The sequence below is a fragment of the Nansenia antarctica genome (genome assembly GCF_963989245.1).
Source record: "Nansenia antarctica genome assembly, chromosome: 1".
Lineage (NCBI taxonomy): Eukaryota > Metazoa > Chordata > Actinopteri > Argentiniformes > Microstomatidae > Nansenia > Nansenia antarctica.
The window spans coordinates 62,087,772-62,109,852 of record NC_137674.1 but is presented as its reverse complement, the minus strand read 5'-3'; the positions used below and the strand labels follow the sequence as shown (position 1 = coordinate 62,109,852).

At 46.1% G+C, this 22,081-nt stretch overlaps 1 protein-coding gene across 1 annotated transcript in view; it reads right to left on the bottom strand.

Moving 5' to 3' along the window:
* The window catches only part of kif26bb (kinesin family member 26Bb), a gene marked incomplete at both ends in the record, with an annotated part of 20,503 nt that extends 10 nt beyond the window's left edge, over positions 1-20,493 (bottom strand). The window contains 19 exons of the mRNA XM_080524665.1: positions 1-190; positions 557-707; positions 1,388-1,551; positions 1,822-3,336; positions 3,949-5,170; positions 5,425-5,584; positions 5,792-5,945; positions 7,235-7,430; positions 8,656-8,918; positions 10,316-10,409; positions 10,786-11,040; positions 12,969-13,152; positions 15,267-15,388; positions 17,180-17,356; positions 17,480-17,644; positions 18,446-18,637; positions 19,639-19,778; positions 20,014-20,163; positions 20,466-20,493. The exon at positions 1-190 is cut by the window's left edge and continues 10 nt beyond it. Coding sequence (XP_080380791.1) covers positions 1-190; positions 557-707; positions 1,388-1,551; positions 1,822-3,336; positions 3,949-5,170; positions 5,425-5,584; positions 5,792-5,945; positions 7,235-7,430; positions 8,656-8,918; positions 10,316-10,409; positions 10,786-11,040; positions 12,969-13,152; positions 15,267-15,388; positions 17,180-17,356; positions 17,480-17,644; positions 18,446-18,637; positions 19,639-19,778; positions 20,014-20,163; positions 20,466-20,493 — 5,522 coding nt within the window. The remainder of the gene's footprint in view (positions 191-556; positions 708-1,387; positions 1,552-1,821; positions 3,337-3,948; positions 5,171-5,424; positions 5,585-5,791; positions 5,946-7,234; positions 7,431-8,655; positions 8,919-10,315; positions 10,410-10,785; positions 11,041-12,968; positions 13,153-15,266; positions 15,389-17,179; positions 17,357-17,479; positions 17,645-18,445; positions 18,638-19,638; positions 19,779-20,013; positions 20,164-20,465) is intronic.
* Positions 20,494-22,081: the final 1,588 nt, after the last annotated feature.

Genomic DNA, 22,081 nt, shown 5'->3' with positions numbered 1-22,081 from the left:
ATGAACCCTTGCCTTTCCACGGTGGGTCGACGGCGCCTCCTCTGACGTCTCTTTGTGGCAAAATCGAAGCTGGTGACCATCATGACGTTGGCCTTGCACAGGTTGACCCGGCTCTCCAGTCGGGCTGTCACCACCTCCAGGGCCTCTAGGTGCTCCAGAGAGTCCACCTCAAACGTCTGCCACAGGTCGACTACAAGGCACAGCAGACAAACACAAGTAGTGAATACTGTATCCCTTGATTGATATCGCTCGTTGCTGATGAAAAAGTAGTTTTTTTCAATTGTCTGCATCACAAAGAAGAAGCAATGTGATCGTGTATGTGTTGCTATCATACTGTATGTACAGTATTTTTAAGTCCATTTTAAGTAATTACATTACTGTTTTGGGGGGGAGGGGGTGGGGGGGTGTTGAGTGGTGGGAGAGGGTAGGGGGGTGGATCAGCTTTGAAAATTAATAGATAGAATTTAAATTCTCTCAGATAGCAATGCTGGCGTTATTGTTGAGTCCCCCCTTTTTTACTCCAACCCAACCCAACCTCCCCTAATTAACTACTCACACTCTTGGTTCCACTTCCCAGGCTCCAACATGAGGCTCTGTTTGGCATGCTCCAGCTCCTTCATCAGGCTGTTGTACTTGGCCCTCAGTTCTGTGATCCTCTGCTGGCGATGCTCCAGAAACTTGAGTTTGGCACTGAAGCAGGCTATCCCCTGTGAACGACGCAGAGCCATGTAAGAACACGGAGGAGACCTTTGGCTAAAACTACAGATATAAAAACAGGTCTCTCTACTTCAGAGAGAATCAGACTTGTTGTTAACCTTTTGTGAGGATAGAATGGTTCATTTTCAAATGTTATACATACATATATATGGGGTAGTGGTGGTCTAGTGGATAGTGAGTTGGACTTGTGATCGGAAGGTTGTGAGTTCGAATCCCGCCTGAAGCCACACCACTACTAGTGTGCCCTTGAGTAAGGCACTTAGCCCTCAGTTACTCCAGGGGGAATGTCCCTGTAATTCGTAATTGTAAGTCGCTTTGGATAAAGGCGTCTGCTAAATGGCAAAATTATAAATTATAAAATTACATATACTCTACATGAAAAGGGAGAGTGTGTCTGTGGATATGCAATACAATAGCATTAGCATCACTGGAAGCTGGTGGATTCGATTCAATTTCTACCTCCACCAGCCTCCACTGATTAGCATACAGTAACAGTGCAGTATGTCTCTGAGCTAAAAGTACATATTCTTCCTCACCTGACGTCATGCATGTGTGGGTAGGCTATGTTTATGTGTCTCGAGTGGGTATGCAAAAAGACAAGGGAATTTGCATTTCCCTGTGATAATGGGGAATAAGATAATGGTCTTATTTTTCTTCCTCTTCTCCTCACCTGTTTTCCTGCACCTCCTCTCCCCTGCAGACGCTCCACGTCATCTATCTCGTAGACCTTGATCTCGTAGGCTTCAGGGAAGCCCCTCTCTGCCCAGCACGCCCTGGGACCGCTGACACTCCGCCTGAGGGAGAGGGTTGCATCATGTTGCCGCTGGTGGGTCCCTATAGGTGAGACGGGAGTACTCTGAGTGCTTCATTTTCAGCATCAAATTAATTTAGCAATCTGTGCCACCCCAATACAGGACATGAAAAGTTGAACAGTTAAATAGTTATAGTTAATACATTTACAGTTACAGTTAGTTACAGTTAAAAGTTAAAATAGCCTCATAAAAAGGAATTACAACGCTCTTTGAAAAAGCTCATACAGGCACATGTTGTCTTTTCCCTGTCTTCACTTCACATGAATGGTTTTCCCATTCCTCCAGCTCTTACCCGTGTTGCTGCTCCTCCTCTTGGGGTTCCTGCCACTGCGGGCCATGCTGATCAGAGAGCCACTCCTGTCGCTGACGGAGTCTCTGTTGGAGGTGCTGCTGCCCGTGGCCTCGCTGTCCCTCACCATGCTCTCGTACCCGCTGCTCACCACACTGTTCCTGTTGCACAGCAGGGCGGTCTTCCCCATGGCCGGGGGCAGCTCCCCGCTGAGCACACTGGTGACATCACTGGCATGGCCACTGAGGTAGTGAGGTCTGCGAGGGGCCGTTACCCGGCTGTACGGTGAAGGCACCGGGTGTACCGGGTGTAGTCTCTCCTCCACACCCCCCATCGTCGTAGACCTGGTGGCCGCCTCTGTGGTACTGCTAGAGGCGGAGGGAGGCTCTCTGCCCCCTAGCTGGAGGAGCTCGGAAATGCGCCCGTTGATGGCCCGGGCAGGGGTGCAGCGCGGGGAACGGTTGCGGCTCAGGGACTGGGTGGACCAGGAGGTGGCCTGCTCCAGGGTCTTTCCGTCCGGAGAAAGACTGGCACTCCGGTTGATGGACTGGCGTAGCGCCTTCGGGGAGAAGCTTAGGTTCTTGGGGCTGGGGCTGGAGACCCTCCGGACCTTGGGGCTGGCCATCATCAGTTTACCTACAGCCGAGAGTTTAGAGCGGCTGGCTTTAGGAGAGTGCCCTGATAAGTTAGCAGTGGTGGTGGTGATGGGGTCATTATTCATTGGTATGGACCTGGGAGTCCTCCTAGGGCTGCGACTAGCCCGGGGTAAGGTAGAATCCCCCTCATAACTCCCTTTAGAACTTCCTCTAGAACTTCCTCTAGAACTTCCTCTAGAACTCTCTTTAGAACTCACAGAGCTCAGGCTATTGCCCCTATCCAGTGTTTGGAATTCCAGTGTTGGAGGTGTTCTACCCAATGAATTGGTCCTGCTAGCTAGCTGCTCAAGCTTAGCACTGAAGAGCCTGCTGCTCTCCTCAATAGGAGATTTCAGCTTCCCGCTAACACTTGTACTCTCATGTCTCACACTCCGAGGTGAAGAGTGAGCTGAAGGGTTTGGATCTGATGGTGAACTACTGTCAGAGCTGAGTGGGCTGCTGCTGTTGGTCCTCCGTCTCTGCTCCAGGCTGTGCTTCCTAGCAGGGGAGGAAGGCGAGCTCTGCCTAGCCCAGGTGAAGTGCCCCTGCCTGGCTCCAGACTGCCTCCTCTCCAGGACCACCACCCCTGGGCGGCACAGCATGGATGATGTAACCTCTCTATAGTCCTCAGTCACATGACCATAGCGCTCCTGTTTGTTGATATCACACCAGCCTCTCGGCAGACTGGCTGTTTTTTTGAATATGGTAGCCTGGCAACCGGGTAAGCGGTTCTCTGGTGTATTTGTGGTGAGTTCACAACTGTCCCCCATGGCGTTTGGAGTACTTGGTGAATAAACCGTCTCCCCGCCCCTGGAGTAACACTTACCCACCTGGTTACGACTCCTCACACTAGCCCTGTTCTCTGGGGTTCTCTCATGGCAGGCTGCATTATCAAAGACAAATGAATCGCATGGGATAACAGCTGTTTGCCCTAACGAGGACGCAACTGTGCTCTCACAACCTCTTGCAGTGCAAGAGGCCACACCTTCCCTCTCTGGGGCCTCTTCCAGGCCTCGCAAATCATTCTGCCCCCAGTAGCCAGTCAGTGTATGCACACCCATGAAACAGGCATTGGGGCTCTCTCTACGGCTAGACCCCTCTAAACCACCACTCCTGTTCACGTCAATGAGCATGGGATTGATAAAGGAGGGTAAGACTGTCCTCTCAACCCTAGGTAGAGGCAGGGGTTTGGAGGTGCTGGAACCAGATAGATATGAATTATCAATGGTGCTGGCCCCTGTGGCCATGGCTGCCTTAAAGGCAACAGGGTCCTTGGTCCTGGTAGAGGAGCCTGTAGTAGAAATAGTAGTAGTAGTAGTAGTAGTGGGATCTTCACTGATGCTACTGATGATCCTGATAGGCAGGGAGCCCAGAGGCCTCTCAGCCTGGGCGCAGGAAGAGTGGTCGTCTCTCTCTCTGTCTCTGATCCTTAAGAAGTTCGCCGCCCTACCGATATCCTCTCCTCCTCCTCCTCCTCCTCCTCCTCCTCCTCCTCCTCTCTCCAGTGCTCCGCTGATGGTCACCTCCTCCACCATAGTGAAGACCAGCTCATCCTGACCCATCAGGTCCAGTGGTTGCTGCACAGTCACTGTGATCGTGGCCTTCATGTCCTTCAGGTCTGACTCTGGGGGCAGTTGGGGTATGATGCCCCCTAAGACAACACTGGTGGCCAGGGCGGGAGGGAGGGACGGAGAAAAGAGAAAGGGGGACATGGGAGAACTCTTGCCAGCCGGTGAGGTCCTCCTGGTCTCGGGCTGCAGCCAATCAGAAACATCATCAGGCCTCCCTTGGTTTTCTATTGGCCCCAGTGATAGAACAAGCGAAGTGGGTAAAGAAGTGTTCTTCAAAGTGTATACTTCACAATGTGGCTGGGATGAAGGGTAGAAGGACTCTGCGGCTTGGCTTTGGCAGACTGGGAGAAGGCTGAGCGGGCCGGACGGATTTGGGTTTGGTTGGTCTTCACCGGAGCTAGCCGCGCTGACCTCCTCGCAGTCATACAGCCCAGAGTCCTCTCTCTGAAAACTCTCTCCTGGGAAGCTGCCATCTGCCATCTTCTCACCAACAGAAATCTCACCATGTTTCACCTCCATATCCAGCAGGGGCACGGCGCTTTTCTCTGCCTCAGCCTCTGAGGTCTCTGTTTCGCCTGTGCCAGTTTGGCTTTGGGTGACAGACAGGGACCCTGTCAAGGTGTCGATAGAAGAAGGCGCTTTCATGGAGACCGTAGCAGCCGTCTCACTCCCATCGATGCAGCCCAGTCTCTCCTGCAGCTCAGCAAATGTGTCACACTTCAAGCAGTCCCTCTGAGTCTGTCCCACTTCGCCACTTCTCTGTTCTTGGATACCCTCACTCCCTCTCTCTCCGTCCGGTCTCACTATGTTTAAAAGCTGCTGCAGTAGGGTAGTAAACTCTGCCGCCTCCTGGTCCTGCTCAGTCTTGTCATGGTGCAGGGATTGGATAATGGGTACGAACTCAGGATACCCCTGTGTCCGCTCCGCGTCTGGCTGCCGCTGGACTGACCCGTCTGTATTGACGTGGATGACAGTGTCACAGGACTGGTCGCTGCCGGAGTGGTCGTCTAGCTCGCCGCAGAGGCGGAGCTGGGGTAGGTCAGAGTCTACTGCACTGGTGGAGTGGAAGGCTCGTAGGGATGAAGAACGACATCCTCTCCTCTCTCTGCTCAGACTCCTACCACTCGGGGAGCAAGAGGTGGATTGCTGTAGGAGAGCAAAAGAAATGGATGTAGTTAACTGTCTATAAACCGACTATAAATGCTTTACAAACCCTTTATAACATATGATTCCAATTACAATGAGTCAATTGTTCAGATTCAGATACAGATTTTCTGATTTCTTTCTTTGATGTGCTCAATGTTCAATGTTACCGTAATTCCAAAAGCAATAATAAAGTAGTTGGGGTTACGGTTAGGCTTGGATTTAGGCTTATGGTTAGGGTTAGCTAGTTTACATACCTTGGCCTTTTTCTGTGTCCTGCGGATACGTGAGGCAATCTGGACAGTGGATAGTGTATCTGAGTAAAGAGCTGGTGATTCGTGAGCATGGGCAATCACCGTTGTACGGCAGTTAACATTACCCAGAGACTCTTGCAGGAGCATGGTTAGTTTACAGTCCCTGTAGAGACACAACACAATGCCATTATCATACATAAACATTTCATGAAATGTAAGTTTCTACTTCTTAAATCTATATTTTTCATCGATATTGGAATATATATATATATAGTCAAAGACAATCTAATCTTTATTTGTAAAGCACATTTAATAAAGTACACCAAATCAATACATATTAATGAAATTGAGAATAAGAGTCTACACTAACCTGTTAGGGATGTTTTTGTTTCCATTGAGCAGGGCCAGGATAATGTTGCCCAGCTCTGAGGAGGGAAGTCCAGTTCTGCTGTCGCAGGATTTAGTCATCCCCTTCACACAGCTAGCCAGGTCAACCATAGTCAATCTGCTATGGCCCTGAGATACTGTGGGAAGTAAGAAGAGAAAGAGGAGAGGAGGGGAGAGGAGAGGAGAGGAGAGGAGAGGAGGGGAGAGGAGAGGAGAGGAGAGGAGAGGAGAGGAGAGGAGAGGAGAGGAGAGGAGAGGAGAGGAGAGGAGAGGAGAGGAGAGGAGAAGAGAGGAGAGGAGAGGAGAGGAAAGGAGAGCAGAGGAGAGGAGAGGAGAGCAGAGGAGAGGAGAGGAGAGCAGAGGAGAGGATAGGAGAGGAGAGGAGAGGAGAGGAAAGGAGGGCAGAGGAGAGGAGAGGAGAGGAGATGAGAGGAGAGGAGAGGAGAGGAAAGGAGAGCAGAGGAGAGGAGAGGAGGGCAGAGGAGAGGAGAGGAGAGGAGAGGAGAGGAGAGGAGAGGAGAGGATAGGAGAGGAGAGGAGAGGAGAGGAGAGGAGAGGAGAGGATAGGAAAGGAGAGCAGAGGAGAGGAGAGGAGAGGAGAGGAGAGGAGAGGAGAGGAGAGGAGAGGAGAGGAGAGGAGAGGAGAGGAGAGGAGAGGAAAGGAGAGCAGAGGAGAGGAGAGGAGAGGAGAGGAGAGGAGAGGAGGGGAGGGGAGGGGAGAGGAGAGGAGAGGAGAGGAGAGGAGAGGAGAGGAAAGGAGAGCAGAGGAGAGGAGAGGAGAGGAGAGGAGAGGAAAGGAGAGCAGAGGAGAGGAGAGGAAAGGAGAGCAGAGGAGGGGAGAGGAGAGGAGAGGAGAGGAGAGGAGAGGAGAGGAGGGGAGGGGAGGGGAGAGGAGAGGAGATGAGAGGAGAGGAGATGAGAGGAGAGGAGAGGAGAGGAGAGGAGAGGAGAGGAGAGGAGAGGAGAGGAGAGGAGAGGAAAGGAAAGGAGAGCAGAGGAGAGGAGAGGAGAGGAGAGGAGAGGAGAGGAGAGGAGAGGAGAGGAGAGGAGAGGAGAGGAGAGAAGATGATGAGAGGACAGGGGAGGGAGGAGAAAAGGGTAGGGGAGGAGATGGGATGGGAGGAGAGGAGAGAGAATAGGGAGGAGAGAAGTAAAGGAAAGTGAATAATAATAATAATGAAGGAAAAGAGATTGAGGCCATCTGATAGAATAGTTGAAAATAGTACAAACAAAGAATGTAAACACAAGTATTCTTGGGAAGGCTATTCAGCCATATGCAAATCTGCAACTACTAATTGGTTTGATATTTACAAATACTATATTTAACAAACATGTTGTGCGCGGTTACTGACGATAATTAATCACGATCATCATAACGAATGAATACAGGAATAACTGTGCGTCTGTTTGCTGCATGAGTTGCCACCTTTTCCGTTGCCCTCTGCGAGGTGCTGTTGGAGATGTAGGGTGAAGAACATATGTGAGCTGCAGGACGGCGGTGTGATGTCACAGTGTGCTCCACTCGTCACTGGGTTGCCACGGTGACGCGATGCGACGGCAGCATCCAGGAGAAAGGCGGCTCGCTCGGCGGTCGGGGCACAAACGACACTGTGGTTACGAAGCTGGAAAAACACATCACATGACATTCATATGACATTGTCATGATGTCATGATGTTTAGTTAATGGGATTACGTTCTGTGAGTAAACCGTATACTGTATATGCTCTCTATATGACAATGGGTTCGATTCCCGCTTTGATTGATTGATTGAAAACTTTATTAGAAGATTTGCAGAAGTAGGTACATGAAAGTACATATTACATACAAGGTCAACTAAAAGGATAAAAACCCAAGAAAGCCACTGGCTTATTTAAATTGGGGTCCTTGATTCTCAATTCATCGTTACATGTAAGACAGACAAAAAAAAACTAGTACTATCTACAAGATAATACAGACAAATAACTATTACTATCTACAAGATAAAAATACATCCATCATGGGAAGAACAATACAACAAAACATCAGGTATGTACAGCGGGTAGGACAGGTGGGGACATACACCACAGGTGGGGGCGGGGGACAAAACACAAAGTATGTACAGTGGGTAGTTCGGGTCTTTTAATCTGATTTTTGATTTAGAGGGTCCAGTTACGGATTGCAGCCTCCTGTAAATGTTTTTTGAGAGTGGTTTTGAAGGTGGGCAGTGTTTTGCACTCCTTTAAGATTATAGGAAGGGCGTTCCACATTTTTACTGCATAGTTTGCAAACGAGTTTAACCCCTTGTTTGTGGTGCAACGCGGTTGAACGTGGTTCGTGGAGCTTCCTCTGGTGTTGTATGTGTGGACGTTGTTCACTTTTTGGAAGTATGTTGACAGGTACTTGGGTGTCTTTGTGGTGTAGCGTATCTTGAAGACCAGGCCCAGTGCAAGCTGCTGCACTCTGTCAACTACTCGTAGCCAATCAAGGCTCAAAAAATGAGCAGCGGTTAGATGTGTCCTAGGGTTGAGGCCTAGCAGAAGCCTAACCAGTTTATTTTGGGCTGTCTGGAGTCTTGTTTTATGGGCCTTTGTGGTTCTATAGTACCATGATGTTACGGCATAGTCGAAGTGACATTGAATGAGAGCTCCTGATAGGGTCCTCAGTGTGTTTTTACTGACAAGTGAGGATATCCTGTACAACCATATATAACCTGGAACCATATATACTGAAAAATGTATGCGTACTGCAATGTAAGTTGCTTTGGATAAAATTGTCAGCTAAATGGCATAAATTATATTACAATGCATTTGAATTAGGTATGATGGCTCATTAACTAGCACGTCATCCAATCAATAAGATTCATTTCACCTGCATTCCATAGATGGGGTCCTGGTAGAGATAGACGCTTGGTGCTGGGCTGTCCTGGGTATTGCCTGAAGCCACCCCTGCCAGTAGGTCCCTCAGGGTCTCCTCCACCCCACAGACCTCAATAGCGGACACGGACACAGCCAGGTGTAACCCCGTCCTCGCACTCCTCTGCTCCATATGGCTGTAGATCCAGGCAAGGGCACATGGGATGATCCCTAGTCCCTGTGTGGACTCATCAGTCCCCAGCATGGTGTTGGACTTGTCTGTTCATTAAACACAATTAAAACACACAGCAAGTCTGAGTGCCAGGTTTGGAGGGGGGTTACGGACTACAAAGAGGAAATAGTTCATAGTCGTGTTTAATGTGTTAAAACTCAAGATGAACATAGATAGAGGGAATTAAATAATAGACTCAAATAAAAAAGAACCATTCAAAATAAAGATAGACCTAATAAACATCTGAAACCTTATATACAGTAGGATCTAACATCCTCCAGCCTGACTCTTATTAGCCCACTCGAGCCAGCCGGAGGAGGAGTTGTACAGTCTTATGGCGGCAGGCAGAAAAGATCTCCTATAGTGCTCATTAGTGCAACATGATGATCTAATTACACGAGCCAAAACATGGCCATTTTGAAATGGACCTACTTACAGTACTAGTACACTATGCTGCATTTCGTAGTAGAGGAGGATTAATGCTACTAGTTTGGATTGTTTTCAAAACAATGTCATCTTCCATCTGTTAGTATGGCTTCCTCTGCTCTTGTTCTGCTCTTTAAGTGCGTAAAACACTTAACATTTAATAAGGGAGATGCTTATATTATTATCCACCACCAATGCATGGCACTCAGCTAAGCAAACCGGGATGGAAGGGAGGGAGGGCGGGAGGGAAAGAGAGGGGGAGGAGGGGAGGAGAGGGGTCACTTTTGCTCTATATTGCAGTATGGCTGTAGACTAGTGAGGCGTACCCTAGGTAAACTCCCTCACTCTAATCCAAATGCTAATTGAATGAGGGTATAAGAGAATTGGTTTTCTCCAATTAAAGGCGAACCCGCCTGTCATTATTCATCCGATAGTCATTCTACGGCGGAAGATTGATATCCTTTGGCAGCGCACCGCCAGCCGTCTACACGGGGCCCAACTACAGTAAATCAGATTTACGGCCAGTGGCGTCACGTGTAGAAGCATGCTCCAAGGAGAGACTGCCCTTACTCCCTTTTACTGTGTGTTTTAAGATTATTTGTGTCGGTCGTCTATTAAAAGCCTTTAGCAGAGCTAAGTGGGTTCCAGCTTTCCTAATAGCACTCACAGTCCATTTCATTTTTAGTCCCCCCCCCAGCTCGGCGGGCGACATATTTTTTTCGCACATCTTGTTCATGCTTCCTAGTCGGATGAACCTTGAAAACACTTGCGCTGTATAATTGATTAATCCATTTTTTATTCACCAGAGAAGGGGGAAGGAAAGATAAATGGAAGGAGGGATGAAACACCTCTTCCACTGTATGTCACTGACTGCAGCCATAGGAGAGAGTGGTGGATGGATGAATGGATGGATGGATGGATGAAGGCCTGCTGGGGGGAGATGTACATTCCCTGTGTAAAAGGCTGTGTGGTAATAGCCACTCTCATCTTGAGGTTTGACCCCGGACCACTTACTTACCCACTTTAGTGTGTCCGAGACTCAGGACGCAGCCGTCAGCCCCGTTGACCACAGAGTGGATGACGTCAGGCAAGATGCCTGCACACACCTCCGCCTATGGAACAGAACAAAGGAAGGAAGGAACATCTTAGGAGCATCGCGTTAATACCACTGATAAGGCAACTGAAGCTGAGAATGAATCACCTAAAGTTAACACACAGGCCTTAAAGCAGCAACACACACACACACACACACACACACACACACACACACATGCACACCACACAGACTAACATAGCAGCGATATTATTTAGTGATGGCTCCCCGGAAAAAGCACTGTAAGTGCTATTCGTTTTTTAGGTCATCATGCCAAACTATATTTCATTGTCTCATTATTTGTACTTTACTGTGTAATGACAATAAAGTTGAATGTAATGTAATCTAATCTAATCAATGTATTAGCAGAAAGCATCACCACCGCTTCCACTGACCTGGGTTGACTCCTGTGGGTAGGCTGCATCCAGAGTGTATGTCTTAGAGGGAGTCTTCGCTTCACTGACAGCTGTTTTTATCGGGGTGTGTGTGTGTGACTGTGTCTGTGTGGAGGAGCGGTGGTGTGGGGTGTGTTGACTGTAGGCTGTAGGCTCCATCACTGTGACCCTCCTCCTGGAGGGGTCTACTCTGAGGACGGGGGCCTGAGAGGGGTCGGCCGATGGAAAGGGGCACACCCGCAGCACCACTTTGACCTGTAGGGAGAGGGGGAAGCTGGATTGTAAACATGGGCGTTTTTTATTTGTTTTTGTTGATTTCAAGGATCATTGATTTTTCAGGATCATTTCTAGAGCAACAGGGAGGCATAACAACAATGCATTTCCATTTAATTACACTCAGTCATTTGGCAGAAGCTCCTAGAGCACTTATAATAAGTGGATTCAAGTAAGGGAGCTGAAGAAACCACATTATACAAGCATTAAGATATTAAGATAAAAAAATAAAAATAATAATAAAAGTGTTTGTAACAATAACATGGTAGAATAAAACAATCTAATTCAAACATACACAACTGGGAAGATACCATCATATTACATTCAACACATGTTTTATCCATCACCAAATCTAATCCCAAATGAGCCCAAAAATCTAATCCCAACAGTCTTATCCCAAAAATAATATCTAGGTCATCTCCGGTATGGAAAGGTGGAGAATATGTCAATATCTGTCAATATGGGTCACAGACTCTTCAAATTGTTCCTATTCGTAAGCTGTGGGAGATTCAGACAGAATCAGCACAGTCTCTTTTTAAAGCCTAAAACTCTCCCAGCTTTTCCGCTTCTATTTATATGTTTCCTTTGAAATAGGTATGACCTTAAGCTAAACGGAATAAGGACTTAACTCAGGCATCTGAAGATGGATTTAAAAACAAATCCTTTTCACGCAGAAAAATAAGGGATGTCTCAGCTCCTGAGCCTCTGCTGTTCTCTGTAACGGCCTGGTTAAAGGGAAATAGACCGCTGAGGAAAACCTGTGCAGATGAAAACAATATCTGTCTCTCTTACTTATACCTCTAGTATAGTAGTAGGGAGATAATAGCATATACATATAATGCATTGCAAATTGTCTGAGGGGATATTTCCCTTCTATAAATTATATTTCTATGGAGGATAGTCACAGACAGTACAGATATTACCACACATCCATTTAACTAAATTCTATAATTCCATAGTGCTTTGTTAACAGATTTCTTTCATGTTCAGAAATGAATTCAGAGCTCCATAGAAAACATAGACGATTAAAGGCTTTTTGTATGTTCAGTTAGCTAATAGCTACTAAGACTCCCACAGCCACTTAACAAAGATCCATCCATCTGACAGATTTGAGGGATCAAACATCACAACATCACTAAGATGAAGGGAATAGGTCATTGATAACACTTAACAAACCAAAACTGAATTTATAATTGCGTCAAGTCAGTTGTGCTTTTGTTGATATCAAATCAGGCACCACTGTATCGCTGACCTCATCCATCAGCCATGATTATGAATCTGATGGTCTGCCTGTGTCTGTCTAGTATCTGGTTAGTAAGGCCTCCCCCATAATTCTTTCCTGTAGAACAGAAGTCGTTCTTAACTGTATTGAACGTGTGTCAAGTTATATTTATGAAGGGGTTGAATTATTAAAGAACCCATTTACCCCCCACTCCCCTCCTATCCCCTGCCCAACCGTCTGCGTGCTGAGTGCTTCTCCCGCTTCACCAGGTGCAAGGAGAGGGAGAGACGGAACCCGTTATCTGAAACTCTAGAACGGCCCCATCAGGGGATCTATCAGTCTGGACAGCGGCCATATTGATTTCCCTATACCCAGGAGGGGGTGGGTAGAAACAAGAAGGGCATTAACACCACATTACAGCAGATCATAAATGTGGGGGTAGGATTGAGGCACCAATATAGGATATCATACACTCTCCTCACTCTCCTAACTGGTTTTATGAGACACTTTAAGGAGTAGGCATGGGCAAAATATGTATTTGCAATGGCTTGCAATATCAGAGAAACTTGAGGCGCGCTTGATTTTAGTTTTCAGGCACAATGGAAGAGGTGCAAAACGCTGCATACAAGGCAAGCTTAATCAAGCATTAATGTCCCTTTTCTTATGGTGGTGGGTGATGTGGTTTTACCTTGCCAATGTTAGGAGCGTCTTTGCTCCTGTTGGCAGCATGGAGGAGGCAGGTGGGGACAGGGGGTGGAGACTTCTGAATGAGAGCCCTGAAGCAGGTGGTGCGGTGGGGAGAAGGACACACCGCAGAGGGGGAAGAGCTCTGGCCCTTCCTTCTCGACGACAGGCTCAGTTTCTGGGCTGCCCTGTGGAGAGAACGATGGAGAACGCTTCCCATCAAAGTGAAAATTAATAACACTTTTATTATTGCTTTGTACCCCCCTCAGTTAGAGCCTCTGACAGTCTGAACATTTTTAAGACTTGGCTTAAGACCCACCTGTTTAGTTTGGCTTTCAATGTGTTACTTTGTATGTTGCCCTTGTTCTGGCTTGTCCCTATATGTTTTTATCAATGCTTCTGTTTGCTTGTTTGACCTGTAAAGTGCTCTGAGTATGTGATAGAAGCGTTATACAAATAAAACGCATTATCATTATAATTATTATTATACAGTAATTGCTCTAGTAACAACATTACTGTATATGTCTATGGTAAAGTCTTTATTGCTGTTGTTGTTGTATAGAAACAAAAAATAATATTTAAAAACAGTATTTTTAGCACTCACACTGATTTATTTGAGACCAATTATTCCCCCTTAATTAAAAAAATAAGAAACGATTTGAAGAAATGGGCTTCCTTTACCGACCTCCTTCCTTGAGAGAATCAACACTATAAAGATGGACATCCTTCCCCGATGAAATTATTTATTTCAAAACCTCCCTTGTTATTTGACCCCAATACTCTTTAAGTCACTAAATTATTTTATTTCTTGCTATATTTGGAACAACAAACATCAGAGGGTCAGTCTCTCTAAACTCACTAAGCCGAGGGAACTGGGTGGCTTATCCCTACCCAACCTGCAACTGTATTATTGGTCAGCTCAACTTAAAACTATGACACATTGGTTTATGAATAGAAAGGATTCTCTGTGGATCGGTCTTGAATCTCCAGCATGCTATCCCAGAAGGCTTACATCCCTTCCTTTTATCAATACAATAAATAAGAATTCCCTTAACAATAACATAATTGTTCACAACACATTACTGGTCTGGAAGGATGTGAAGAAATATCTGAATATTCCTTCCGCTATCTCTGCCTGGTCTCCCCTGGCACTGAACCCTGACCTCCCGGCACAGATCAGAACTACAGGCCTGAAGGAGGGGTCTTCCTACGGTCTACTGGATCACAGACCAGAACTACAGGCCTGAAGGAGGGGTCTTCCTACAGTCTACTGGATCACAGACCAGAACTACAGGCCTGAAGGAGGGGTCTTCCTACGGTCTACTGGATCACAGACCAGAACTACAGGCCTGAAGGAGGGGTCTTCCTACGGTCTACTGGATCAGGCAGGCTTGTTGCTCTCTGACTCTTTAAAGTCGTTTGAGCAGATTAGGACTGACTTTAATATTCCTCACAAAGATTTTTTTAAATACCTCCAAATCCGTCATTTTATAGAGTCTCTTTTAAGAAAAAACGAGATCCGCTTAAAGATCAGATTAATCAGATTTGGAAAATACTATGGTTTCGGCTAAATCTCTCAAAGGAATGATCTCATGATCAGAGATGTATGCTTTGCTACAGTCTGTTACAAATGTAAATCACACAAAGGTACACTTATTCACTTGTTTTGGTCCTGTGCTCGTATCCAGTCATTTTGGAGAGGGGTCCACTCCGTGATCCGGGAGGTTACCAGTAAACGGTTTACATTGTCTTCTTCTTTTTATTTTTATAAAAATAAATATCACAGATTTCAGCATTTCTTCCACTGGAGAAATTGACTCATGACCTCAACCATAAATCTGACAAATTCTGGAGACTCTGGAAACCCTTACATACTTTCTTAGAGAAATTGTGACCCTCTTGTCTGTCCCTGGAGGGCATTGACTGAATGTTTTATTTATTTATTTATTCCCTGTCGTATTCCTGTACACTTAGTGCTCTTTTTACTTTTTGCTTTTGTTTTGCTTTTTTCTCAACTTAATTCAGATATTGCAGCACTTGTTGTTGTTAGTTTGGGGTGGGTTTTTCTTTGTTGTTGTCCGTCATGTACGTTTTTCTGTTGTTGTCTTGTTTTGTTGTGTATTTGTTAAAAATGTAACATTTATAGAAAAAGTAAATTACAAAAAAACACAGTACGTAGTTGGATTGGTTGAGAGTTAGGTTGTTGTAGAGGCATCACTGATTGAGTATTTACGGTATTGTCAATAAAGTATAATGATTTGTCTTTATTCGAAGGAATTACTGACTGCATGTAGTGGCTTACCTGACCAAAAAAGACATTGCAGCAGAGTTGGGTGTGGAGGTGACCCAGGGGTTGTGGGTGGCCTTGGGGCTGCACTGGCTGGAAAGAGGCTCCCTCTGTCCCTCTGGGAACCCCTCTGAGATCTGAGGGAGAGAGAGAGAAGGTCCATATACTGTGAAAAGACTAAGCAGCGAGGCTGATAGGAAGACTGATCTTCCCTTATACCAACAGAGATTGTTGCCTATGTTCAATTGCATATCTCATAGTCGAATGAAGGCAATGACACATTATCATACAGTAGAAGCACATTGGGTCATTTGCACGATAATCATGCTGTTCTACATGTAATGTCGCAAATAGAACATGACGTCTGCTCTTCCCGGAGTTGGAGTCCTGACTCAGACATGGCCTACTAAACGTACGCTCACCGCTCCTGGCTGCTCTCACCATAACCCCCTGGGGCTGCAGCTGTGTGTAAAAAGCCTGAACTGAACCCAACCCCTATGGTGTGTGTGTGCGTGTGTGTGTGTGTGTGTGTGTGTGTGTGTGTGTGTGTGTGTGTGTGTGTGTGTGCGTGCGTGCGTGCGTGCGTGCGTGCGTGCGTGCGTGCGTGCGTGCGTGCGTGCGTGCGTGGGTGCGTGCGTACGTATGGGTATGGGTATGTGCATGTGTGTATGTGTGCGCAAATGCGTGCGTGTGTGTGTGTGTGTGCATGCGTGCGTGTGTGTGTGGGTATGGGTATGTGCACGTGTGTATGTGTGTGCATGCGTGCGTGCGTGTATGTGTGTGTGTGTGTGGCCTACTCTCTGCTTAAATGAAGTCATTGGGCTCGCCGCGAGCGAAGGAAACAGCCAGGAGTCGTGTTGTTTAGCGGACCCTTCTGCAGCCCGACGTCTCATCAATGTTTCAGCAGGATAAGAGGATAACAACCCAGTCTCCCTCACGCTGCTAGTCCGCTGCCACAGGAAACATCCAGCCATGTATGCAGCCAATTACTCCCAAAGGGGACCCTCTGGCTGGGCTGACTTATGGAACAGGGTGGGGGGGTGGGGGGGGGGGGGGGGGGGTTAGGAAGGGGGGGGGGTACAGATAAGTTCTCCCACTACTGCAGTTTCTAGTTTTAACATAGCCTTACTGTTTCCCCCCCCCCCCCCCCCGCCGTCCTCCTCCTCTCTCTCTCTCTCTCTCCCTCTCTATTTTATTCAGAACAGGCATTGTGGAGATGTTTACTCAGGGTTTTTTGACTGCTAATCTGCTCTGCTTCCTCCATGTGGAAAATCACATCAATCCCAACAATAACACAATAACAGAGACTGCATGTTGATTTAAGGCTGAATAAAGTAGTATGTCTGTAATATAGTAGCATGTAATAGAGTCCTTATCCACTGAGCCACACACAGAGAGGCACATACACACACACACAAACACACACACACACACTCACACACACACACACACACACACACATGCACATGCATGCACACACACACACACACACACACATACACACACACATACACACACACAGGCTCATAGGCAGAGAAAAAGCACTTCATTAGACCAACACACTAATGTACTGTAGCTATTCAAACCTCTCACTCTTGAGCTGGACTCCTGAAAACACTTTCACCATCATCTGTATTTACTGCCCAGGCCCTCTGTGGGTACTATGAAAATTGATCACTCATGGTGCTTTTTGACCGGCCGCTTTATGACAGAAATAAATCATGACCCAATTTCTCCATTAGCAATAACAGCATAATGCCGCACTGCTCAGGATCTAATCGTAGCTGATTGCAACGCTATGAATCACCAGCTTCACCATGCTACCGTGACCCCATAAGAACATGCTTCCTCTCCTCCAAGAGCCATAATATAACAAGATGTGCAACATGTCATGATGTGCAGCATCTATCTAGGCTTTTTAGTTGTACCTCATAAGGGAAGATGGCGACTCCTCCATTAGTGGTGGGTATGGACATAGAGGCCGCCAGCTGCTGCTGCTCCTCCACCCATCTATCCATCTCCAGGTTGGGGGGCTTCGGTCCCCTCCTAGGGTGGCGGGGGCTGCGGGGACTGTGGGGGCTATTGGGGCTATGGGTGCTCCGGGTCTTAGTGGAGAGGTGGGGGCTGGGTGGTGCTGTGGATATGGAGGTGGTGGTGTTGTTGTTATTGGTGGTGGTGGTGGTGGTGGTGCTAGAGCCAGAGGAGGGCTTGGCTGTGGGCAGACGGGCCCTGTTGGCATGCTCTCTGGTCAGGATCAGGTGAAGGACCTCCTGCTTCAGCTGGCTCAGGTGGGTATCACAGACCTTACAGGCCCTCTGGTCAGCGCCCCAGGTCTCTGTGGTACTGCCGTGTATGTGGAGGCTGTCACGGAGGAACGCAGAAAGGGCAGGGTCCTGTAAATTTGGGGAAAAGAAGGTGACCAACAATATACAAAATGTACACTGAATGTACACATGTACACATCTGAATTAAGAAACAAATTGCAGGAAGTTAAACAGGTGGATACAGTAAAATCACTGAACTCAAGCTGACAATGTCAATGACCCACATTTTGGGGGTGAGCAGTCCCAGACTACTGTTGCATGAAAATAAGTCACCCATAAAAACACAGATGTGCACAAACCCAAAACCCAAGCCCTGAGCCATCGAAGACCTGTTTCCCAAAATAAACATGATCTTAGCGGTGTGTGATTCATCATACTGCATGAGTAGAGAATTCATCCCAGCTCTGAAAATCAATACAACTCCAAGCTCTTATCAGATTTCTGTTGACTGTGGCTAAGATGCAATTAGACACTCTCTCTCTGTATCTCTATCTCTCTCTCTCCCTCTCCCTCTCTCCTTCTCTCTCTCTCTTCTGTGGCATGTGGCTCCTTGAACATTACATCATGGTCTTCTGGGTTATGTCACTCCCAAAGACAAAGTAGAAGACGAAAATAAATGTTTTCTTTCCCTTCTGGTGGTGATGGAAGAAGAGGCCATCCTGCATTGCTGAAATATTAATATCTGGTTGAATCATAGCTACCCGTGGATATTGTGACAAATCCAGATTCAGTGAGCAAAAAAACAATGCTTCCAGTAATTTTCACATTTATTAAAAAAAGATTCAGAGGACCTATATTGAGTATGGTATTGTTTATATCACAGTGATAATAACAACAGATGTCGATAAACTGCTGTGATTGATTCATTACCTTGCATAAGAAGTGTTGGGGAACGACCAGACTCTGCGCCTGTCTCTTCAGTGCAACCAAAGTCGCCGAACAATTATCACAAAGTACTTTTCGGTCAGGTTTCCTGGCGCTCCAACTTTCCGACAGAGTGGGTCCATGTCCAGACGTGCCATATCCAGTGTCATTGGTGGGATATGGGGATCCGAAGGGTCCCTTGAGCGACCCCAAGGATGGGAGATTCGATCTCGGACATAGAGTCGCAGGCGGATCGCCGTTAGACCCCGCACCCTCTGGAGAGGGACGATCCGTTGGTTGACAGTCCTCTTGCACTGTACCGCTCCCAGTCTCAGAGAATAACCTAGTTGGTTTACATTGAGGTGCGTCTGTTGTCTGGGAAATATAGACTAACACGTTAGCAAATTGTAGGCTAAGAAGAAATATAATTACATGGATATAATAACGGTATGGCTACCTGTGGTGAATCACTTATGTAGCCTAAATTGCTTTTGCAGCTCAAAACCAATAATGAATAATTGTTGTTCTGTTCAAGTTGGATCACAAGTCGCTTACCCAGTATCTTCTGTTGCTTGTGGAAGGACATCTCTCCTTTTCTCTGCGTGAGAGTGAAGCCATAATTTGTTTACCAAGGAAATCCGAACAAAGCGCAGTGATGTTGTATAGCCTACTTTAGTCTTGATTCTCGTTTTTAATTCTGATTAAAAAAAACATGATACATATTAATCCAGCATAGGGAAAGTAACTGAACTTGGTCATCTTTCCATATTCATCTTGGTGATGGGAATGAATGTGCGCGTAATGTCAGAGCGCCTAGTGAGCGCATGGGCATCATCACTATGATTGAATTACTTTGTGTATTTCCCTTTGTCGTCCACAGGAAGGCAGCCAAGTGCAATCTATAGACGTTATTATCTACCCAGAGTATACCACAAATGCTGGTAAATATATATATTGTTTAGCTACCTCAGTGAAACAATAAAACACAAAACAAGATAATGTTTTTGTAGATGCTTTATAGTATTATAGTATAATAATTACATTTTGTGTAATCATTAATAGGATAAAGACAGAAAAGAATGGTCATAGTTCGTTCAGAGGTCAAGGTCTGGGGGTTCCGATAAAGGTGCAGAGTCTAGTAGGCAGGCTGTCCACCGCTCCATCCACTGGGGTGTGACTATGATGGGCCAGGTCGGCACCCTGGTGGGGGTCTCAGGGGCGTCCAGGCTAGCGGTGTTCTTGTTGACACAGTGATCTGTGGGGCGGAAGTACACCTTGGGAGGTACTGACCATCTCGGGCTGACCATCTCTGGGACAGTGGGCCCTTGACAGGAGATGTCTCTGAGGGCATCAGTGGAAGAACAGGGGACAACCGTGAGAGCTAGCCATAATAATGGCGGGGAGCAGTGTAAACCTCAGTCAACTTGGCCAACAGCCAACTTACATAACAAAAACACAGTGAAAGGCATGTTTATTTCACAAGGCCCTTGAAATAATGCATAACGAATGAAAAGGTTCCCCATCGGTCACCTCAAATGCTTTTACAGTACTTTTTATCCAAGACGTGCTCTTACTGGTGCTCTTGTTGGACCTCCGGAAGAGATGCTTCAGTCCTGCCAGGCTAATGCACCGGCCCGTGCTGGTGGCCTTGCTGCTTTTCTTGTGGTGGTTCTCCTCAGCACTTGCTGTAGTGGAAGCCTGTGCCTGGTGAGGGGTGTTAGTGTCTAGAGGAAGAAAAACATAATGTTAAGAGGCTAGGGGTGGATGAGGAAGTCAGGAAGTGTCAGGAAGTGTTACAACCATGAACGTGAGCTCTGTGGCCTGTATTTAATTGTGTTATTATGATTGTCATTAGCATTTTCTTTGTTTATTTAAACAAAGTTGAAATAATAATACTGTATTGCTGTATTTTAATTATACTGTTGTTTATTTTTCTATTGCATTTTTGTATTTTAATTGTGTTGTTGTATCTTGTATCCACGACAGGTACTATACATAAAGTTTGATTTGATTTGATTTGATTTACAGTCCACTTCTTTCAGACGTGAATTCATTTCGAAGTGATCTTTCTCAGGATGGGGTTAGACAAGGGCTTCAGAGAAAGGTCTACACGTAGAGAGAGCACCGGGGGGAACAAGGGGGGCTCACTTTTCTTTTTGTCTTTTGTCTTCTCCTGCCTCTGCTCTTGGACCTGCAGGTGGCATACTCAATCGTCCTGGAAGTACAAGTGCATGATTAAGATCACTGCATATCAGGCTAAAATCTCTATGGGATAAAACCAGGACATTTTGTCTACGGATCCACCACACATGAATAATATATTATTTATAATTAAATTGTATTTCACTGTTGGACTCACTTTTGGCGCAACAGAGTCAGCTCTCTCCTCTCCATGGTCAGAGTGTGTTCAGCAGGACAGACCTTGGCCTAAAGATAAGACATGTTAGAGTACAGACCTGCACCTTATAGAAGATGGTCAAAAGTAATCACGATTTCAATTCAGTGCTCTCCTTACCGAGATCTTCTGGATTTTGTCTTGGAGTATCTCAACCTACAGTAACACAGAAAAACATATTTTAAAATTTCAAAAATAAGGAAATAAATCCTGAATGAACAAGGAAGTAAGGAGACAAAACCAAACTGATGCGGGAGTGTGATTTCTCCGTATTTGCTTTTCATTTGCTAAGTATTTGCTTTGCCTGCTTCCTTATCAAGGTCATCTGGTTTGAGCATCTGTGATGTAGTGTACAGTATCAGTGATAGGCTGGATTACCTCTTTCTTATAGTTGCTGCTGGTCACTAGGAGCTCCTTTTTTAAGTCTGAGGTTTGTTTTTTACAGACCTTAAGCTCATGTGCATTCATGGTAATATTCTTCAGGGCCGCCCTCCTGTGAGGTCACACATAATTTAGATGTTGGTTGAATGGGAACAATTGCACAATGATAAAACAAGTAAACCTAATAATAACACATCCACTTACACGGTGAAAGCTGTCTCTCGGTAGAGACTGTCAGTTAGGTGCAACTTCTTTTTAAGATGTTCATTTTCTTTTTTTAGATGTCTGTTCTCAGTTCTGAGCCTCAGGATGTGCACTGTGACAAAATGAACCATCACAAGTTCAGAGTGATACACAACAATGTCAAAGCTGACTGATGGGAAATATTGTGAGTGTAACATACCCTCGGGGGCTGTGACGCCCTTCTCCTGAGATGTAGTTTTGACCTGGGGGAAAAATTATTGTCTTTACAAAAGCCAGCAACAGAGTGATTGGTGCTTTCAGATAAACCGAAGAGCAGCAGGTCCTTTCTGCAATCCACACAAAATGTTCTACTCACAATAATTTCATAACCTAAAACTACACTTATATATCATACTGTGGCTTGACACTACACTAACTTACTAAAACAGTGTCCAACATCCGGTCCTGACTCTTAAAATCTGCAACAAAGTAAACAGCGGCCTTCCGGTGGCATTTTAACAAAGAGAATGGAAACAGCAATGCCTCTGTTAATAGATGAAGATCAAACAGGATTCATAAAGAACAGACAAGCCCAGGATAATATAAGGAGAGCTCTGCATGTGATTGAGAAGATTAATAAGGAAAAAGTTAGTGCCGTTATTCTTAGTTTGGACGCTGAAAAA